This window comes from Argentina anserina, chromosome 5 (assembly GCF_933775445.1).
Source record: "Argentina anserina chromosome 5, drPotAnse1.1, whole genome shotgun sequence".
NCBI classification, from domain to species: domain Eukaryota; kingdom Viridiplantae; phylum Streptophyta; class Magnoliopsida; order Rosales; family Rosaceae; genus Argentina; species Argentina anserina.
Window position 1 is genome coordinate 1,375,292 of NC_065876.1, and position 22,670 is coordinate 1,397,961.

General features: G+C 38.7%; 4 protein-coding genes across 5 annotated transcripts; 1 reads left to right on the top strand and 3 right to left on the bottom strand.

Moving 5' to 3' along the window:
- The first annotated feature begins 247 nt into the window (after window positions 1–247).
- Window positions 248–6,355, top strand: LOC126796146 (ATPase 11, plasma membrane-type). 2 transcript variants are annotated; one of them, XM_050522911.1, is made up of 22 exons: window positions 248–384; window positions 568–647; window positions 761–880; window positions 993–1,091; window positions 1,202–1,339; window positions 1,525–1,659; window positions 1,781–1,960; window positions 2,052–2,258; window positions 2,342–2,461; window positions 2,553–2,672; window positions 2,785–2,907; window positions 3,031–3,135; window positions 3,217–3,361; window positions 3,839–4,003; window positions 4,129–4,367; window positions 4,461–4,493; window positions 4,599–4,680; window positions 4,928–5,088; window positions 5,234–5,419; window positions 5,508–5,690; window positions 5,776–5,954; window positions 6,053–6,355. In XM_050522911.1, exons 2-22 carry the CDS (start codon window positions 591–593, stop codon window positions 6,147–6,149), a joined length of 2,874 nt encoding a protein of 957 aa, XP_050378868.1. In that variant the 5' UTR covers window positions 248–384; window positions 568–590; the 3' UTR covers window positions 6,150–6,355. The 2 variants fall into 2 exon arrangements, with proteins under 2 accessions (XP_050378868.1, XP_050378869.1); XM_050522912.1 differs by having other exon boundaries at window positions 326–434.
- A 397-nt stretch (window positions 6,356–6,752) lies between these two features.
- Window positions 6,753–9,476, bottom strand: LOC126793866 (protein NRT1/ PTR FAMILY 2.11-like). Its single transcript, XM_050520494.1, has 4 exons — window positions 9,320–9,476; window positions 8,955–9,172; window positions 7,847–8,397; window positions 6,753–7,767 (listed from the first exon to the last, which is right to left on the bottom strand). The coding sequence occupies exons 1-4, from the start codon at window positions 9,432–9,434 to the stop codon at window positions 6,882–6,884; spliced, it is 1,770 nt and encodes a 589-aa protein (XP_050376451.1). The 5' UTR covers window positions 9,435–9,476; the 3' UTR covers window positions 6,753–6,881.
- A 2,081-nt stretch (window positions 9,477–11,557) lies between these two features.
- On the bottom strand, window positions 11,558–14,312 carry LOC126794677 (protein NRT1/ PTR FAMILY 2.10-like). The gene is made up of 4 exons (XM_050521444.1): window positions 14,049–14,312; window positions 13,754–13,971; window positions 13,066–13,619; window positions 11,558–12,503 (listed from the first exon to the last, which is right to left on the bottom strand). The coding sequence occupies exons 1-4, from the start codon at window positions 14,203–14,205 to the stop codon at window positions 11,618–11,620; spliced, it is 1,815 nt and encodes a 604-aa protein (XP_050377401.1). The 5' UTR covers window positions 14,206–14,312; the 3' UTR covers window positions 11,558–11,617.
- Window positions 14,313–17,001: 2,689 nt separating this feature from the next.
- Window positions 17,002–22,370, bottom strand: LOC126793874 (protein NRT1/ PTR FAMILY 2.8-like). The gene is given in 8 exon segments (XM_050520500.1): window positions 17,002–17,411; window positions 17,414–17,660; window positions 20,667–20,721; window positions 20,723–20,924; window positions 20,927–21,473; window positions 21,802–22,019; window positions 22,169–22,229; window positions 22,341–22,370. Coding segments are annotated over 8 exon segments (1,770 nt in total).
- Window positions 22,371–22,670: the final 300 nt, after the last annotated feature.

The following is a 22,670-nucleotide window of genomic DNA, read 5'->3' on the forward strand; positions in this document are numbered from 1 at the left end:
AAAAAAAAAAAAAAGATATTCCAAACTAAAAAAAATCACAAAAAACAAAAGGGTAACTTGAATAAACAAAAAACAACAAGAAAGGTAAAAAAAAAACTTGGCCAACAGTGCATGTGCAATTCATGATTCAATGGCTTTGGTTAGTCACCCCATCTATAAAAAAACAAAAAGAGAGAGGAAAGTTGGTGTTTTTACTTGCATTAAGGTCACAAAATTTACCAAAGAAAAGTTTAGGTTATAATATAGAGAGGGGTCTTATCAAGCAAGGATTTTTCATTGACATACAAAGAGAGGTAGTGGAAAAGCTTGGGACTGTTACTGACTGCTCTTTGCCACACTCTCTGAGCGGTTCATCATCCTCTTTCTGCGTTATTGGTGAAGCAGGTCACCCTCATTTCACTCTATTCTCATAAAAATCAAATCTTTACAACTGGGTGCTGCTCATCTTCCTCTGAAACTCACCCCTTCTGTTTTAGCCTTCATAAAGTTGCAGTCTTTTTTCTTGGGTTCGTGGTTTCTTGTTGTTGTTGTTCTGATCTTTTGGGGTGAATGCTTCTTCTTCTGTAGAGCTGTGACGAGAGGAAGGAGAGATGGCGGAGGAGAAACCGGAAGTGCTTGACGCCGTGCTGAAGGAGACGGTTGATTTGGTATATAGATCTGAGAAAAAGTTTGAAGCTTTGTGCTTTGTTTTTTTGATGGGTTTTGTTTTCTGTGTGGTTTGGTTTTTGGGTTTTGGTTCTTATAAAGTGTGTGGTTGTAGGAAAACATACCAATTGAGGAGGTGCTTGAGAATCTGAGATGTAGCAAAGAGGGTCTCACCAGTGAGGCTGCTGAGGAAAGGTTAACCATTTTCGGGCACAACAAACTTGAGGAAAAGCAGGTTAGCTTTTCTCATATTCACAGCCTTCTTTTCTTGTTTTTCTTCTTGTATTTCATAAACTGTGTTTTCTTGTTCATGTTCTCACAGTTGTGTGGTATGGTGTGTGTTGCAGGAGAGCAAAATTTTCAAGTTTCTGGGGTTTATGTGGAACCCTCTCTCATGGGTTATGGAAGCTGCTGCTATAATGGCCATTGCGCTTGCGAATGGAGGAGTGAGTGCTAAGCGGTTTTCGGGTTACTGTTGCTTGTTCTGTGAGGCTGCTTCTGTTTTTTGTTTTGGTAATATGTTGTTAATTTGTGACGTTTGTTTATCTCTATGCAGGGCAAGCCACCTGACTGGCAAGATTTTGTGGGTATTATCACTCTACTGGTTATCAACTCCACCATTAGTTTCATTGAGGAAAACAATGCGGGTAATGCTGCAGCTGCTCTCATGGCTCGTCTTGCTCCTAAAGCTAAGGTATCAGATTTGCCAACTTGTTGTCCTTTTGTTTTTGGGTAGTTACTGTATCCGTTATGGTGAACACTGAACACAGTAGTGTGTAAGTTACGTTTTGGTCTTTAATTGATGTATGAGTAGGAGTTTAGGGTGATGTGTACTTGAATTTGTTTGTTGGTTCCATTTTAAACGAACTATACGTGAAGGTTCTTCGAGATGGAAGGTGGAACGAGCAAGATGCTGCTGTCCTAGTACCTGGTGACATAATTAGTATCAAACTTGGTGATATCGTTCCAGCTGATGCACGGCTACTTGAAGGGGATCCCTTAAAAATTGATCAGGTTGCGACTGCATCTGTGGTCTTTCTTTAGTTTTAATTATGTTCAAATTTACAAATTTAGAACCTATGTAGGGAAGTTGGAACATTGTGGCTAATTCTGATGTATTTATATCAATATGCAGTCTGCACTTACAGGCGAATCTCTTCCCGTGACAAAAGGCCCTGGGGATGGTGTGTACTCTGGGTCAACTTGCAAACAAGGAGAGATTGAAGCAGTGGTCATTGCCACCGGTGTGCATACTTTCTTTGGGAAGGCTGCTCACCTTGTTGATAGCACTAACCAAGTGGGCCACTTCCAAAAGGTAAGAAAACTATACTGTTATTTATTATCATGTACTACTGAACTTTTTGCACATTGTGTGACTTACACAATCTTTTTCTTTTCATTCTTAGGTCTTGACTGCCATAGGGAATTTCTGCATATGCTCTATTGCTGTGGGCATGGTAATAGAGATAATTGTCATGTACCCTATTCAAGACCGAGAGTATCGACCTGGAATTGACAATCTACTTGTGCTTCTCATTGGTGGAATTCCTATTGCAATGCCCACAGTTCTGTCCGTGACAATGGCAATTGGTTCTCATAGATTAGCACAACAGGTTGGCTTATTTCCTTGTGAAGGTAAAACTTTTCATGATAGATTGTGTGTGTAAATGATTACTTTTGTTAATGCTGACTGCAGGGAGCTATCACAAAGAGAATGACAGCAATTGAAGAGATGGCGGGCATGGATGTGCTTTGTAGTGATAAAACAGGAACCCTAACACTGAACAAGCTCACAGTTGATAAAAATCTTATTGAGGTTGTTTAGGAGAGCGCTGCCTTTTGTTATATGAATTGCTTTTTCTTGATGAAATTCTTATTAAAATGTCTGGTCGACTTTTAACTTGTAGGTTTTTGCAAAAGGAGTGGATCCAGATACTGTTGTTCTGATGGCAGCTCGAGCATCCAGGGTAGAGAATCAAGATGCAATAGATACTGCCATAGTTGGGATGCTGGCAGATCCTAAGGAGGTAAATATTGGCATTTTGCCAATATAGGAACATCTTTAAGGTCGAGTTTGTCTGAAATACATATGTTACTGCTGTCTAATTTAGATACATTTATCTTTATTCCCATGAAAAGGCACGTGCTGGCATTCAAGAAATACACTTCCTTCCTTTCAATCCTACTGATAAGCGTACTGCACTGACTTATGTTGACCGTGATGGTAAAATGCATAGAGTTAGCAAAGGTGCACCTGAGCAGGTAATTTTTCTCCTTTCTATGGTATTGTTGTTATCCCTTTTGCTAATATTTCCTAACTCGTCGCTGAAATATATGTATATGTGTGTATATATATATAAATGTAACTTATCTTTTTTTTTTTAGATACTCCATCTCGCCCACAATAAGTCAGACATTGAGCGCAGAGTTCATGCAGTGATTGATAAATTTGCTGAGCGAGGGTTACGGTCTCTTGCTGTATCATACCAGGTTTATGCATTTCTGATTTATTTTTAAATGTTCAAATGTTAAACTTTTATTATATTTTAATTCATTTGTTTTATCATGCAGGAAGTTCCAGAAGGAGTCAAAGAAGGTGCTGGAGGCCCATGGCAGTTCATTGGTCTAATGCCACTCTTTGACCCACCTAGGCATGACAGTGCAGAGACGATACAGAGGGCTTTAAATCTTGGAGTAAATGTAAAAATGATTACAGGTGTGCTATTTGTTGTAGCTTAATTTTTAGTGTCCCCGCTTGTGGAAAATCTAGCATGTCTAAATAATTCTCTGTTGCATCTTAACAAATTTTATGCTGTCTAACTCCTTAGCTTTCAAAAACATCTTTTGTCTCTATGTGATTATGGGGGTGATATGTTGTGATATACTGACGATATCATATATATATGTATATGTCTTAACATGTATTGCTGTTTAAATTCTATATTCTGTGTTTTAATATTATGTTTGATGTGTGATAAAGTAGATATGATATGACCTGATGTTGAAATCAATTGAATTTTGTTCTGTTCTATTTGTTTAGTGATGTTAATACTGATTAGTAAACTTTCTTATTGTTATATGTATTTCAATTGTGTTTCTGGCACCACTCCTTTCAGCTTTATAAGAAACGAGTGATTATTTGATGTGATTGAGTACTTTGTTTATGTTTTTGTCTGATCAAGATTGTTCTCAGGTGATCAACTGGCCATAGGAAAGGAAACGGGACGTCGTTTGGGAATGGGAACCAATATGTATCCTTCATCTGCTTTGCTAGGACAAAATAAGGATGAGTCGATTGCAGCTCTACCCATTGATGATCTGATAGAAAAAGCTGATGGCTTTGCTGGTGTTTTCCCAGGTATGTTTCGTCCTTTCCGTTACAGGCTTTGATTCATGCTTGGCACAAGTTTTACAATTTACTTTCTTTCCCTGCAACCGTTGTCGACCCTCTTAAAATGATTGTTAAGATATTGTTTGGTACAGAGCACAAATACGAGATTGTTAAACGCTTGCAAGCAATGAAACATATCTGTGGAATGACTGGTGATGGAGTTAATGATGCTCCTGCCCTTAAAAAAGCTGATATTGGTATTGCTGTTGCTGATGCAACAGATGCAGCCCGTAGTGCGTCTGATATTGTGCTAACTGAACCTGGCCTCAGTGTTATCATTAGTGCTGTTTTGACTAGTCGGGCAATCTTCCAGAGGATGAAAAATTACACAGTAAGCTTTGATTTATAATGTGATTGACCACTTGTTTTACGCATTACTGGTGCAGCAGTATTGATAGCCAAATTCTGTTATTTGTGTTGGCAGATATATGCTGTTTCCATCACAATTCGTATAGTGGTAAGTGTGTTTTTTTTTTGGTTTGGTACATGTAGATCAATCTGTTTCGATTTGTTTTAAATTAAAATTATTTTGCACTCATCTGACTGTTTAATATGTTTGCAGATGGGTTTCATGTTGCTGGCCCTCATATGGAAGTTTGATTTTCCACCTTTCATGGTGCTTATTATTGCGATCCTCAATGATGGTTTGTTCTTTCTTTCCCCATTCAAAACCTCTCTCTCTCTCTCTCTCTCTCTCTCTCTCTCTCTCTATAGATGTTACTCATGTTAGTAGAGCTCAATATTGCTGTCATGTGTTTTCTTCTGTAGAAATTGGTTGGCTAGAGTCCTTAATACACAACAAATTTTCTTCTTGTCCTTGCTTCTGATGAAGTGATATCTTAATGGGCTAGTACCTGCGCATCAACTTACTAGCATTATGCCCTTTTTTAGGTACCATCATGACGATATCAAAGGATAGGGTTAAACCATCTCCTATGCCTGATAGCTGGAAGCTGTCAGAGATTTTTGCAACTGGAATTGTGCTTGGTACCTATTTGGCAATAATGACTGTGATATTCTTTTGGGCAGCATACAAAACAGACTTCTTCCCAGTGAGTATATCTGCCTCGTTCTATTTATAATATGTTCTCATCAGGGCTGGTCCATTGTTTTTTGTCCTGCATTCCTGGAGCTGCTAGCCAACTGCATGTGATTTTTCGTCCCAGTTTATTGATATCTGGGCCTATTTCTTTACAGAGAATATTCGGGGTGTCAACTCTTGAGAAAACAGCTAATGATGATTTCCGGAAACTGGCCTCTGCTATATATCTACAAGTGAGCATCATTAGCCAGGCCCTAATTTTTGTTACACGCTCTCGAAGTTGGTCCTTTGTTGAGCGGCCTGGAATGTTACTTGTTGTGGCTTTCCTGATAGCCCAGCTGGTGAGCAGATTACAAAATACTCTCAATTATGGAAACATTTTGTTTGATTGAGAGGGAGCACTGAACTTTTATCCTCCATTTTGAGCAGATTGCCACCCTGATAGCAGTGTATGCTAACTGGAGTTTTGCTGCAATTGAAGGGATTGGATGGGGCTGGGCTGGGGTGATCTGGCTCTATAACATCATCTTCTATATCCCTCTGGATATCATAAAGTTCATGATACGTTATGCTCTCAGCGGAAAGGCTTGGGATCTTCTCATTGAGCAAAGGGTATGTTTTCGTTTTCCTTTAATAGGTTTACTTGTGCAGAGACTTTTCTGCGAGCTGTGGTCTGAGGGATTATTTTGTTTTTAAGGTTGCTTTCACTAGGCAAAAGGACTTTGGAAAGGAACAGCGTGAGCTTCAATGGGCACATGCACAAAGAACACTGCATGGTCTGCAACCACCAGATACCAAGATGTTTACCGAAAGAACACATTTCACAGAGCTCAATCATATGGCTGAAGAAGCCAAAAGAAGAGCTGAAATTGCAAGGTGAGCAGCAATCTTTTGCTCATAGCTTGATACTCTGTATAATGTTCTGTACTTTGATTTCCCGAAATTTTTTTAACCCCAAATTCAATCTTGTGTAGGTTGAGAGAACTGAATACACTGAAAGGTCACGTAGAGTCAGTGGTGCGATTGAAGGGTCTTGACATCGACACAATTCAGCAAGCATACACAGTCTAGTTCAGGACAGTTCATTCACTATACTTGTAAGAAATTCCTAGTACTGCTGAGTGTAAAGACAGGCACTCGGCATGTTTTGAGTAACATCGTAGGGAAATCCTTTCAAATTTGCTACTCTGCTTTTAAGTTTATTTTTGGCATGTAAAAAATGAGTGCAATCAGCTGTTTTCTAATTCCTTATCCTCTATCCCCTTAATATTCCTTTCCCTCGTGACAACTCCACATGACTAGCGAAAGAGTATATAAGCTGCTCAATCAATCCAAACCATTGGTGACATGAAAACGAGATCAAATCTCATTCTGTAGAATACTCTCTCTAACATAGTACTCCACGTTCAACTGGGAATACGTTCGTGGAGTTGGGTATCTGAGGATTGATGAGTTTCTCAGGTTCTTTGACGTACTTAATTTGGAATAACACTCGATCAAAGTTCATCTCAGCCTAATATATTTTACAATTAAATTCCTAGGAGCACTCTAGAGCGGATTGTTGAGTTTCATAATACAAAGTTCACCGGGTGAACTACTTATAAGTAAGAATGGTTCAGGTTGAATAATTATAATGTAACTGAATATATTCTCAAGTGATTTACTCATAAGAAGTAAAAGTTTCACGGTGAAGATGCATTTATAATATCAAAATGTTAGGTTAAAAGCTGTGAGTTCCGTGTACTGAAGCTCACCGGAGAGCTCTAAAGCGCTCCTGGCTAAATTCCGCCACATACAGGTTGTTTAGGCCACTTTCTCAGTAACTTCGACTTCAAGTGTACTACTATCGATCCCGGTACCTTTATACTGATACCAACTCGCAATGAGCAAAAAGTATCCGAAATTAACGACTCCAAAAGCAGCAATCATGTAGTAATAGTAATCAAGTCTCCCCTTGTTGAGATCTTCCGGCAGCCAGTTTCCAGTTGCAGCACCTTCTGTGGTTTTGTGAACTATTGCAATCAAGAAACCACTCAAGTAACTTGAACCTGCATGTCCACAAAAGAAGAGAGACCCTGCAATGCTTCTCATGTTTTCAGGGAATTGCTTGTAGTAGAACTCAACTTGACCAATGGCAGTGAATGCTTCTGCAAGTCCAGCCAATGCGAGCTGAGGAATCAACCAGAAGCCCGGCAGAGAAGAAACGTCACCCCTTGTTCTGATTCCAGGGATTGGTTTGGTAAGAGCTAGTGATCTTCGACGGTCTTCTACGAGTGCAGAGACTATCATGGAGACAATAGACAGAAAAATGCCAGCTCCAATTCTCTGCAGCACTGTGATGCCTCCTTCTATCCCTGTGCGTCTTTGGAGAAATGGGACGAGAAGTCGGTCATAGATGGGGATCCAAATGGTCATGGCCAGCATCAAGAAGACATAGTAGGATGCGGCTGGAATCTCAAAGTGTTTTCCAAGTCTTCTATCAGATTGAAGAGCTTGGAAGGTTGCATAGGTGTTTTGTTGGACTATAACAACATAGTACACCAGCGCTGCAGACCATATTGGTAAGACTCTCACCAGACATTTCACTTCTTCTACTTGCTGCATGCTGCAAAGCCTCCATGGATTGGCTGCAGATCCATCTGTGTTTACTTCGTCTTCCGACAGCAAGATTGCTGCTTTGTCAAGGCATCTGAGGGAGGTGGTAACAAGTCAATTTGTGGACTTCTGTTATACAATGTGAAGGCAATACAACAGTAAAGTATAATTACCTGAATTGATGTGTGTAAGGAAGCTTTGAGTTGATTGAACTGGGAGGCATATAAACAAAGAGGGAGAGCCACGGTTGCTCTGGTTGCTTCAATTTCCTTTTCTTAAAAGCAACCACTAGGACCTGTGCCACACTTGTCATTGGACTACCATTGGCTTTCACTTTCACATACAATTTTGAACCCATGAAGAAGAGTCCACATGACAAGAACATCAGCATGGCTGGTATAGCGAACCCCATAGACCAGCTAACATTTGACTGAACGTAAACAATCACTGTCAAGGACAACATCTGTGCAACAGTGAAGGTGAAGAAGTACCAATTGAAGAAGCTATTGACTCCTTTTTTCCCAGCTTCGGTTTTCGGGTTGAACTGGTCTGCTCCAAATGCAAAGTTACATGGTCTGATCCCAGCTGCTCCTACTATTAGTAGTCCGAGACCGGCTGCCAAGAATGCCAAATGACCAGCTGTTGGGCCTTCGCACTCTTGTGCATTGCATTTGTGAGGATGGAGGTTCTTGAATACCGCAGTGAAGTCTATCAAGATCAGCCCCTTGGCAGAAGGTAAAGAACCAAAACACTAGAATCAGTTCCACTTTGATATGTTGAGGACATAGAAAATCTCGCTGAGGTCAGTCTTGCATAGCACTACAGAAAATGTTGATCCTCTCTATAAAGCTTGCTACTTTAAGTTGCATTTGGTTCTAGAACTGTCAAAAGATCTTTTTCGGAAATAGCTTTCAGTATCTTGGAATATAAATGAACACTGTGCTAATAAGTAAAGCTCTTCCGGCAAATGATTGAACATAGATTTTTTTTTTTGGAGAATAACACAAGCACTTATACTAGAGCAATCAAACTAGACCAAGTTTTGATCTGAATGATCTACTTTCTGCAGTACCAACAATCTACTTCAGAGTTGTATTTCTGCTAGTCAGCTAGTCCTTGTTACTATATGCATTTAATATTAGTCAATATAACTCCTTGTGATGCCACATTCAGGTTTCATAAAGTGTGTCTATATATATATACCTGAAAAGCCCCGTATATATATATGAACTTAAGTAGATATTCGACCAGAAAAAGAAGATGGTAGTATAATTCAAGTACCATTAAGGAAGCAATTGAAGCAAAAGCAACGGTCTTGAAACGGCCCCAGTAAGTGTCGGATACAAAAGCTCCAATCAAAGTAGAGAAATTGGTGGTGCCATTGAAGATGTTGAGGATAGTTGCAGCTTTAATGCTGCTCATGTTGAACACAGTAGTGAGATAGACCAAGAGGTTGGATAAGGTGCCAATGGCTCCTAGCTTCTCAAAGGTTTCATTTCCTGCAATTTTGAGCAAAAGGGTCACTCAGAATCAAGAAAAACACCAAAAACCGAAACTATATATGATTAAACAGAAAGAACTAACTGCATGATGGAGATCACCAAAACTGAGGAACGGGTCATTTCTCAAATCTCAGTATCTCTCACCTATGACAAATGGCATGGTTTTCAACCCTCTGTAGATTACTTTCTCTTCAGCTATGAAACACTGACCATCACCCTTCTCCACTTCCACCATGGTTTCTCGTTCACGGTTCTCCATCTCGTAGTCTCTCTAAAACACCTTCTGGGATATTAAGAGTGAAGTCAGTGCTAGCTAAAGGCTTCAGGCAAAAAGGTACATAATTAAGAAGTAAAACATAATGAAAAGCTAAAATTGATGGAGCATGACTCATGAGCTTCTAGAACCTTTTTTTTTATACAAAAATGGTGGATGAGTGAGTGAACCACTTCGGGCCGGAGAGTAAATAAGATGTTTTTCACATGAATGATTATTAAGAGTATTGCATTAACATTTCCCCAACATGCAATTATAACATGCTAGCACTACACCAAAACCGGTTGAGCTTCTAGAACCTTACCTGTACGCAACTTGTTGTATTTTTACCAGTTTGATTAGGACAAAAGTGATTTGTGAGATTTGTTTTTTGTTGTTGTTGGACCACTAAGTCTGTACTCTATGACTACCGGTCCAATTGTTTTCAGAGATTTCCCATTTACAAAAGACTTTCTGTTGGCAAAACCAAATAGCAAGAATATCACAACTTTTCTTCCTCAAAATGTTGAATAATACATCTACCAAAAACAAATGTAAATCAAATTTCCTGATGAAATATCCTTGATATTACCTAATGAATGTAATTGAAGGTTTGGGGTATTATACCCCCATTATGGGGTTTAGCTCGATATCTTCGAGTTTTTAAGAGAGTTTGTGTATAGTCGACATATATATATACATATGAAACACGCTCCTGGCTCATGCAAACCTACTTAAAATTGAGAATATCTTATATGAAGATGATAACCAGACAGGCATTTATTGGAAAAATGTAAACGACAGTCTCTGTTCATAAATGGAGAAAAACTGATATTTTCTTCTTGTGGCTGGCATAGGTTTGCGTTTTGGGTTTGGTCGCTTGATGCGTTGCGACTTGCAACTACTATTCTTCATGATTAGTTAGATAATGGACTTTGTGAGTGTTTCAGTATTTGCAATCAGTTGCCTTTTGACATACGTTTCTCATAGGTATATATGTTCTACTTGACTATCACTATGCGACGAGCATACGTTTGGTCTTCCCACTATTATGGCCTTTTAATAACGTCTTTTTAATTGAGACACTAATTAATTATTGATGTTATATGAAAAGAAAAATTGAGTGAGGTTAATCGTTGAATAGCATTGTCATAATTAGATAATATCTTCTCAAGATGCATGAGGTTATATGGTGAGAATTCGAGTAAAAATGTGACAATTAGTACTGAGAAGACTTAAAACGTGCATACATTGAGTGCGATCACGACACACATGAGAGCATCTCCAACAAATTATACATTTTGGAGAAAAAATGTTCAATTTTTACTCCAATAATTTTTCAATCTCATTCTAAAAAAAATAGAGAAAGAGATTAAAGAAAATATATGATTTTCTATATTTATAAGATTTGACAAAAATTTACATAACCAACTATTAAATGGTTGCACTTTCTCCAACAACTCAAACTTAGATATAACCAATAAAAAATAAGAATAATTTATTCCAAGTCGACAATTATGAAATATTTTGTAGTTATAAAATCTCACACACACAGGTCTAATAATGCCGATACTCCCCCCAATTTAACCACTGATGGATTTTGGGTATGAGGTTTTATACAAAAATGCATCGATATTAGTGTGTGTGGTATCAATCATTATAATCCAATGATAACTCTTCACTTTTTTCATTATAGGATTGCAAATTACTCTAATCTAAGCGACTAAGCCAACTTTTTCCAACAATAATATATAAGAAAATATAATATTATATTGTTGTAATAAATGTAAAAATCTCCAAAATAAAGAAACTGTTGGAGTTGGAACATAATTTTTTTAGAGATTTTGAATTTTACTTCTATATTTTTGAGAAAATATAGAAAAACGGGTGAAGATGCTTTGACTATATATACATTTTTTTAGCAATTTCGATATGTATGGGATATTTCTCTCATCAATATAATCATTTCTTTCCTTTATTTTCATATACTTGTATGCAATGTATGAGACATTTCTGTGCATAGTAAGTACATTGAAGCTTTTAGCAATAATTATTAATCATGTAATCACTGTTGAAATGATCATATAATGTGTACAACTGTAGTATATATCTAAGACATTGAGGAATTATTCTATGTACCCATTTTCATTATAGGGGAGATTTCTACACTATAACAATTGTCTAAGCTATCAAACAAGATGGTTCTCATCAGACTGCATATTTTTCAACCCAACTTCAGAGGCAACACTGCCGCCACTTCCTTTGTACTTGTACCACCTAGCAACTATCACAAAATAGACCAAATTTATGAACTCCAACCCAGCAACTAAGTAGTAAAAGTAATCCAACTTCCCCTTGTTAAGATCCGAAGGCAGCCAGTTGGTGGTACGGTGGACTGTCGACACCAGGAAACTATTCAAGTAATTCGACCCTGCTAGCCCTACAAACAAAAATGAACTACCAATACTTCTCATGTTTTCTGGGAATTGCTTGTAGTAGAACTCCACAGTGGATATGATGGTAAATGCCTCGGCGAGTCCTATTATGCTCAACTGTGGAATTAGCCAAAAGGCAGACATGGAAGAAATTGTACCTGTTCTTGTGTCCATTCCTATGGGACTAGACAGGGCCAAATTTCTTCTCTTCACTTCAACTAAGCCAGAGACCAGCATTGTTACAATAGTAAGTATCATCCCAAACGCCATCTTTTGAAGCATGGTTATACCGCCTTCTATTCCTGTAACTTTTCGCAGTTTTGGAAGAATGATTCTGTCGTAGAGGGGGATCCAGAGTGTGAGGGTGAGCATCGTGAACACTGTGTAACTCGCAGCAGGGATATCAAAGCTGGTGCCGCTGAGGCGCCGATTGGATTGAAGTGCTTGGAAGACAACAGAGGTTTGTTGTTGGACCATGGCAATGTAGAATATGAGGGATGAGAACCATATGGGGATCACTCTAACAAGGCATTTCACTTGTTCTACTTCTTGCATTGTGCATAGTTTCCAAGGGTATGCTACTGATCCGTCTAAGTTGATTGTGTCTTCTTCGGTGATGATGGCAGCTTTGTCCAGGACTCTGAGAACATACACGACATAGTAATTAAACGATAATTGAAAATATATATTGAAGAGAGAGTGAACATCAAATTTTAATCACTTCAGTTTAATTTAGAGGATATTGCATGCCATGTTGCACCTGTAAGTGAGAGATCTTGAAGGGTAGACTCTAATAAGTTGCTAGATTGATAATTGGTTTAAGTCTGATGACATGTACGTTACCATTTAGAACAGTTTGGATAACATAACAAATAAAATATGGAATTAATTGGTAACATATACTGCAAATCATTAAGTACGTAGGTTCTTATCATTGAATTTGTGATGCTAAATATATAGTTCGAACACTCAATTCATAGTTTGAGCATACGACTATTCTAGCCAAAAATAGATTGATTGTTTGGTAATGTGAGAGGCAAAGTATGTGCGCGACTGATCGAGTTGACAATTTGAAATATGAATATCGAATGCGAGAGGCGATTGATTGATACTTCTAACAACCAAACTAGCCAAAAATCAATAACAGCCGCACGGTCACCCTCGACCTATTATTTAGTATTGTAGATTTATAGTTGAGTTACCTGAATTGATCAGTGTAGGGGATCTCGGAGTTGATAGAGCTTGTCGGTATATCATTGTAAAGTGACAACCACGGTTGCTCCGGTGACTTCAATCGCCTCTTCTTGGCCGCGGCCACTACAACCCTCACTGCACTCGTCAATGGACTACCATCTGGTTTCACTTTGACATATATTTTCGAACCCAAAAAGAACATCGTGCATGACAAGAACATGAGAAATGTTGGGATTGCCAACCCCCATGCCCAGCTCACATTAGATTGCACATAGACAATGATCGTCAAAGAGACCATCACGGCGAATGTGAGGGTGAAGTAGTACCAATTGAAGAAGCTACTAACACCTCTCTTCCCTGACTCACTATTGGGATCAAACTGGTCTGCACCAAAGGCTAAGTTGCAGGGTCTAATCCCGCCACCTCCAACAACTAGTAGTCCAAGCCCGCTCAACAGAAATGCCATTTGCCATGATGTTGGGCCACTGCATGGCTCACTTTTCCCACAGTGGGGAGGATGTAGCTTTGCAATTGCAGCTGTTAGAGTTAGCACCAGCATTCCCTATTAATCCACCAGAGAAAAAATAGATTAAGAATGAAAACATTTTCTAGTTTTTGATATTACTGTGCAGGATAAGCATGCAATAATGAAACGCAACAAAGATAGACCGTAGACGATTGTATAGAAATCAATACCAGAAAAGATGAAACACAAGCAAATCCCAAGGTCTTATAACGGCCGAAATAGGTATCGCAGAGGAAGGCTCCCAGCAACGTAGCAAAGTTGATGGTGCCATTAAAGACATTGACGAGAGTTGTAGCTGTGATGCTTTTCATGTTGAAGACTGTGGTGAGATAGACCAACAGGTTTGTTGAGGCTCCGATAGTTCCTAGCTTCTCAAAAGTCTCATTTCCTGCAACAAATAAGTGGTTCTAAATACACGAATCCAGACATTATTGATCACTATGAAACAAGTTCCCATTTCCTTACCAATAACATAGGGCATGGCTTTGATCCCACTGTACTTGACTTCAGACTCATCTGGCACCAAGTTTGTGGCTGTAGTACTTTTCTCATCATTCTCCATTTTTCTGGTAGTGAGCTCTTTCTCTCCCTCACTTTCTGTGTTGGGCTGCATATTACGCATGTATAACACAGATGTAATGAAAATAACTGTGTTAAAAGTGGGACTTGCTAGAACAAGCTAGCTAAAGAACTCGAATGGTATATATGATATCTGGAGCAGCTAGCTAGCTCTCCCCGTATTTAAGCTTGATCTTCTTCCTCGTGATATAAATGTAATTAAGCTTGATATGTATACAACAGAATGGCATGGGGTCTCATACACTACATGATAATCTTTGTCAGGTAGCGCGCGAGGGTAGCTAGCAATTTATCATGAAAGTTGGCAAATTTGACTCTGCCACAAAATTTGAGAGTGACGTTGTGAATGTGAACTCTATTATATACACGTAGTCACGTACTTGATGCATATCAATCTTTTCCGATCCGGCAGTTCGTGGTGACGTGAAATCTTTTCACACATTGGTCATTGATGCATGTCAATTTTTAACCTGGACAAATATGAAGAATACTAAGCTGAAACAACGAACACAAAAGAGTAAAAGATCTGTATCCTTTTAAAAGCAAAATTACATTTGCTTCTCTATTGTTCTATATATAATCAGCTTGATCGAGGATGTCTCTTCGTTTGAAATTTAAACCACACATATATAGGGCCTCTCAGCTGCGGACGTCCACACGGTGCAGAAGATGCGGATTCGGTGATTTCAGCAATCGACGACGCGGATGGTGCGGGCTGCACTCCTCTTTCCCGACTGGGCTCCTGTATGAGCCGGTCATAATCTCGAAATTTCAAGTTTATGGGTACTGTATGGAAATTTCAAGATTCTGGCCGGTGTGGGCTAGCGCTATAGCTCCGGTCGGCACATACATGATCGTTGGGAGGGGGGAGCACAGCCGGCACCATCTGCACTGTCGTTGCACGTCGCCGGTCACTAGAATCGCCGAATCCGCACCATGCGGAAGTACGCAGCTGAGATTTTATATATATATATATATATATATATATATATATATTCTTTGACATCGACTGCTATATATTTTTCAACTTGTCTACTTCAGCTGAGTTGTGAGTAGTGTTTTAAAATAACTATCTTACCGGCCGACTAGTTGCCTCAATTTGTCTGAGTGGTGTATAATTACGAGTGTTTTATTTAGAAGTTAATCAAACTAGGCCGGGTAATACTAGTTCACATAACTTGTAGTTAAACCTCTTTTGATAACTAAATTAATGGGTATAATAGGGTTATCTTTAGAATATATGTATCAATTCATTCAAGAGGAATTGATTCCTAGCTAATATCTACAAAGCAGAATGAGTTGCTGAGTTTACTATAGAATCCACTAATTCTATTCACGTTTGCCTTAGTAAATGAAGGGCACATTTACTAATTCTAAACCCTAATGATTCCGCAATGAGGGAACCTACACATGATGAAATAAGAATATGTGTGGGATTCAATTTCTTGACCCGGATTTCAAATACCAAGGGGAGGTGGATTTAAGAATAAAAGTCATGGAATCACAATTTTATACCCAAAATATACTCAAATAATTTCAATAACCCGAAATTACCTATCATAAAATAATAAAATTTGGCTATCGAGAATATGCTAAATAATAATCAAAATTCAATTTCAATTTCTAGAGATCAATGAATTTCACTACATAAATAAATAAAAAACTAGAAATCCCTCAAATTTTTACCCATATATATATATATATATACAACATGCTAAGAACGATGTGATATTTTAATTAAAAACCGTTGTTATTGCCGTGTAGTCTCTCTATCTCTAATTGTAATTTCGTTCACATAACTAAAAATGCAGAAATGAAGCATATATATACATCACACAAATTCAAAGACATTACAAATGAGTAAGAATAAATCATTTTATTCAATCATCTTGTACCATAATACTTAGGGGTATTTTAATAATAAAACCAGTATCGATTATGATTTCTTATTATAAGTAAACAACATTAATCATAATAATAAACGTCTTAATAGAATTGAAATCTCCATATACAATTCTATTTCGTCTCTCATTCCTCTAAACTCTTATTCTTGATGAATTTCATTCCATACTAATAAACATGCCTGGCGTTTCAAAGGAATGAGCGATATAATTAAAGATATATTTTGAATAAGCATGTGCGCCATCAATCAACTCCATAGTCCAAGACTCAAAGCACGTACCGTTCTATTAGGCTTTTGAAGACTGAAAGATGACAGAGTTTGAACCAAATACAACATTACACATAGAAACAAAGTTTGTGTCCCTTAATCGAAAATGAAATGCTACTCCAGCGGGCCATCATGGAAATGTGTGCGTGGATCATAAGGAATGGACGAATAACTTGAAACTGGATGTGTCCGCAGCTACTAGCCACATGTGTGGTACAACTACTTTGGTTCATATTATTGACTTGATAGTATTGGCAACATCGACCATTGCAGATCGATTTGAAAGTGCAGACATGGTTGATTTGCTAACTGCAAGTCAACCACATGCATTGCTTATTCGAAAAGATCACAATCACAACGGGTGTACGAAACTTAATTTTTCTTCTTATGAGTTGAACCTCATCAAAATCTTTTCATGGTGGTGCAAACAGAAAGAATGGAAGATGAAATTTTAGAATCAGTATATACTAGATTCGCATTGATCAAACACTAGGAAATTAAAACAAACAAAAAACAAAAACAAAAACAAAACTGCCTATCGTTTTACTTCTACTGTTTTCGATATGGAGATATATAGGACATGCAACAAGAAGAATCCAATTGCGGCAGTACATTTAAACCCTTTCAAACTTTGTCTTCATCGTTCGAACTATCACGAGCAGTTGGATGCTAATTCTCTAGCTGCACTTCTCCCTTCCCATTGCCACTACCAGGCGTTTTATTGACGAACACGTAACGTTTTGCAAACATATTGAAGTATACAAAATTCACAGCCCCGAAAGCAGCAATGACGTAGTAGTAGTAGTCGAGCTTATTCTTGTTAAGGTCATGACTGCCCACCCATGGCGTTTTGCCGTCAGTCGCCTTGTGGACTATGCTGGCTACGAACGAGCCTAAGTAATTTGCAACCGACAATCTTAGGAAGAAGACAGCCCCAGCAACTGTCCTCATGCTCTCCGGCATTTGCATGGTGAAGAACTCCATTATGGCTACAGCAACAAATGACTCGGTCAGGCCCGTCAAGAAATACTGTGGCAACAGCATCGTGAAACTTGTGGGTGAAATAAACGTGCCATGTTCAATGCAGATTTCCTTCTGTGCTCTTCAACGAGGCCAGACACCAACATTGTCACAATGGAAAGAACTATGCCTGTATTGATTCTCTGTGTCATTGTGAATCGCAGATCAGTTGTTGATGACTTGCTGAATATTCTGGCTATAGGGAGGTAAATCCTCTCATAAATGAGGATCCATGTAGCAAGAGCGATCATGGAGGTTATATTCATCCAACCTGGTGGAAAAAGTGTAACGACCCCAAAATTTCGAGCCTAAAAACTCAAAATTTCAAAGTCGTTAGAACACCAAAAACAATCTCAAAGAAATCGAAATCATTTAAGTGCACAGCGGATCATCACTGAGTTATCAATACAACTCAGAAAATCAATTATTACAACCCAAATTTATAATTTACATTACGTAAGTTGGAATGTAATAATCCTCACAATCTCTCACAAAATAGTCACACAAAAACCTCACACAAGCTGGAGGTAAATCACTTCAAGTCCTCTGAGCGGTCCGTCAATTCCCGCTAATCTACACCTGCGGAGTCATCCACTACACCATCGAATTGGTGCACCGGGATTGTAAACACAAACCCGGTAAGCTTTACAGCTCGTATGAGTAAAATGAAAACATATAACTCGCATATCAATATATACGAAAATCCACAAAACAAACAAATATAAATGCACTCATGAGTCAGTGGACGGCCCATCTGGTTGTCCCAAAGAAAAGAAGCGCTCATGAGAAATTAAGTAACCCTTCTGGTTACCCAAATGCATTTATAATACGGGTACCAAGAACGCTGGTATACATCTGTTACCCCTCTCGTAATACACCGCTGATATTGGATAGCCACCCGCTACCCAACATCCAAAATAAACTGAGTACCCATGAGCAGATAACCACCTGTTACCTCACATGCAGTACTAAGGCAGACAGACTAGAGCTCTAACTGTATCGTAACTTTCGCCCGGCCAAAGGCTAGGTTTCGACTTGCCAAACACGTACAATAATCTCACATCATATTGTACTAAAAATCAGGTCCGAAGACAATTCACATTTTAACAATCTCAATGTTAAAAATCACGTACAATAATCACACATCATATTGTACCACACATCACGTCCGAAGACAAATCATAATTTTTAACATTCTCCGTGATAAAATCATGTACAATAATCACTCATCATATTGTACGTTTTAAAACTTTCACGATATCACCACAATAAAAATCATAACAGTATATTATATAGCAAACTATATATATTCGTATTTATTACCATTTATACAATATATACATAGTCCACTATATCCTATACATGTCATATTTCATAAACACCTGAAGAATTACGTACAATATTCTCACATCATATTGTACCATTTAAATCACATACTCATGCACAATTTTCCGTCACCGAAATGACTATTGTTAATGAATTAATAACAGTACGTAATTTAATGAACTATATATATATATATGTACTTATTACCATTATACTGTATATATGTAGTCCACCAAATTATATACATGTTGTAATTCATTTGATAAACACCCTTGCAAAAATGTTGAATCACCACGAGGGTAGATTCGTAATTCAGTGAGATTTTACTCACCTTATCAACTCAAGCGTAATTCCACAATTCCCAATGATAAATCATTTCCTCGATTTAACGATCACCTTGAAAAGATAAGAAAAGAATTTAGAATCGTTTCGTAAACCTTTAAATGCCGAAACAGTAATAATCGGTTATTGTTCAGCAATTTTCGGTTTTACGAAATTACTGTTCAGTGTTACTGTTCACCGTTACTATTCACGGTTACTGTACAAATATACGATTAATATGTATTTCTGTACGTATAAATATTAATATGTATTTCTGTACGTATAAATATTAATACGTATTTATGTACGTATAAATATTAATACGTATTTCTGTACGTATAAATATTATATACGTATTTCTGTACGTATAAATATTAATACATATTTCTGTACGTATACGTACTATTTAAATGTAAATACAAATTCAGTAAATAAAATTTACTAAATTACCCTTTACAAAATTACTTTTTACATTTACTGAAAGTAATTTATAATTACTTTTACCGAATGTAAAATTTAATTACATTTACCGTAGTAAATAAAATTTACATTTACATTTAAGTAAATTACCAAAATACCCCTATCGGAAAACACTTTCACACCGCCGCACGTGGCGGCGCGTGGGTTACACGCGCCACCTCCGGCAGGCCGCGCGTGGGGCCACGCGCCGAGCCCAAAACCGGCGCGTGTGATGTCACCACCGTGCCCAAACTCTCCCCTCCTCCCCCTCTTCCTTCCCACGGTCCTAGGCCGCCCCTACGCCACCCCACTCCTCCACACGCGCCGCCTAAGGCGGCGGCATCCCTAACTCTCCTCTTCCTCCGATCCTCCATCAATTCACCTCCGATTGAAACCAAATTCACAACAACAAAACAACACAACCAAATAAAATCAACCCTCACCTAATCGACGTCTCGATAGCCTCGGAATCAACCGTGTTTGAGTCAAGATGAGGTGAGGTGCGGCGTTTGGTTCCCCTCCGATTGTAGGTGGTGCCATGTAGGAGATGCAGCGGCGATGACGATGCGTGACGATGACGATGACGATGCGTGATGCAGCGGCGATGCTCGTGGCCGTGAGGCACGGTGCGGGGGAGCTCGGGGTTGCTAGCTGCGGAGCTCGCAAGGCCGTAGGAGCGGCGGTGCAAGCCTCAAAGGGCAGGGCGGAGATCGGAGAGGGAGATCGACTCGAGGGCGAGAGAGAGAGAGAGAGAGAGAGAGAGAGCTCGGGAGGAAGAAAGGAAAGAGAGAGAGAAACAGAGAGGGGCGGCGGAAGAGAGAGAAGAGAGAAGAGGGTTTCTGATTAAGGAAACCCTAATCCTATAATTATCTATTTATACTAGTTTCCAAATCGGAAACTAACTTCCGACGTTAATAACTTTTACGTACGTCGTCCGATTAGAACGCGTCACATATCCACGAACTCGTATCGACGAGCTCTACAAATTTCGTGAAGAAAGTTTTCGCAACCGAGCGACGAAATAAAAGTCGAAAAATACGTTCGGAAACGTAACGTTTTTCGAATTAAACGTTCTAATAACGTTTTCGTTTTCGACTTCCGACGTCACAACACGGAACGAACACAATTTAGTATTTCCGAGAACTTAAACACTTAGAAGTAGTCTATTAACTTGTCCCGAAAAAAATCGGGTTATTACAAAAAGAAACTTGGATCATATCGATCTGTCCCATTTGCAAAGCTTGTAGCACAGCAAATGTGTGTTTGGTCCATAGTTATGAAAGTACCAATTGCTGTTACCCAAACCGGTAAAATTGCCACCAGAAACTTCAGTTGCTCAACCTGTTGAATGCTACATAGTCTCCACCCACTTTTAGGCTTACCCTGATCGTCCAATTCTTGACTAGGATTTGTTATGGTGGCAACTCTGTCAAAGAATTTGAACCTATTAGTGTGAGGGTACTTGATATCATCACTTGGCTTTCAGACCCATCATCAACCAAAGGAGGATCATAAAACACGGGTCCTGAATCCGGTGCAACCCTAACCCTAGACTTCCTTCAAGCAGCTACTATCACTTTTGCTACGTCTAAGAAAACACTTCCCTGGGGCTTGAGGTAAATGTAGGTGTGCCGGCCAAGCAAGAAGATTGTGATGGATAAAGCAAGTCAGGCAGTGGGGATAGCAAACCCTACGGCCCAGCTGATGTTGGTCTGAACATAAACAACTCCGGTGAGAGCTATAATAAGAGCAACGGTGAACGAGAAGTACCACCAATTGAAGAAGCTCTGTAGTGCTGCTCTTCCTTTGGCTGTTCTGGTGTTGAATTGGTCAGCCCCAAATGCAATGTTGCAGGGCCTAATTCCTCCTGCTCCGATTGATAATAACCCCAGGCCCATAAAGAGTACGGCCAATTGCCACGTTTTCGGCTGAGGGCAATCATTGGATTGAACATCGCACGCGTGGGAGGGCCTTAGTTGGTTGATGCTTGCAGTTAGGGCTATGATTCCCATACCCTATAAAATGAAAGTCCAAAATTCAAATGGAACAAGATGCATGGCAAAATATTACGACTACATGTTCAGATTATGAGAATTTCATCGTAAAGATTGTGTTTATGATATTCTAAAGAAAGAACTACAATCAATTAATCTAGAGCAAATGAACTTGAATGGAAATCATGTTATATGTATCTCTACATATATATCTCTTCAAGGCCCTCCTGGTATAAAATGAGGCAATGAGTCTCAACTGAAAAGGAAAAAATGAAAGAATTTGAACTAAGTGTATATATCAATTCAAGAATAAACAGAATAATATATAAAAACAAAAGTTGAATCTTACCAGAAAAGATGAGATGGAGCCACATAGAAGGGTACGAAATCTGCCAAGGTAAGTACCAGAAACGAAAGCTTCGGCCAGTGCAACAACGTTTGAGGAACCATTCCATATATTAACCACATTCACCATAAACAAACCACTCAGATTGTACTTTGTGGTAAGATACACACTCATGTTAGCTATCAGGCTCATGGAAGCCAGCTTCTCAAACGACTCATTCCCTAATTCAGAATGAAATTATTACTAGTACTCCAATTAAAACCAGCATGAAACCCATAATATATTAAATAATCGATCATATGAAAATGAAAAGTGTTGTATATATATACCTAAATTGATGAGCTACTGGAGAAGAAGAAGAATTGCTCACATTCATCTCCATCTCCATCTCCCTGTACAGTCCTGGCTCGCTTTCTCTTATAAATATGGATCTTCTTGTTTTGAAGACTCTTATGTCCTTATTAGAGCAGAGTTAGAGACGTACGGACGTACGTAGTATTCAAAAGTCGAGAGTTATCTCTAAGAAACTAGTAACTCTCTACCTGTTTAACCGGAGTAGGTTTAATCTGCATGTATATTTTAGTTAACAGAATAGGAAAAAAAAGATTAAAAAAAACCATTTTATGCGCCTTTGATTTTTCATCCAATGGCTGTGATGCCTCTGATTTCCCTATCGGATTTGCTTAATCGCCCTAGGTCGTTACATGTCAAACGCTGGCAATCACGTTTAAAACTAAATGGATTAGATGAGTCTAGTCTTGGTCCATGAATGTGATTCATATATCGCCAAATGGATTAAAATGTGAATATGATCAGGTTGGTATGGGTCTTATGAGGTATAAGTCAATTGACTCTTGACTTTGATCGGCGGT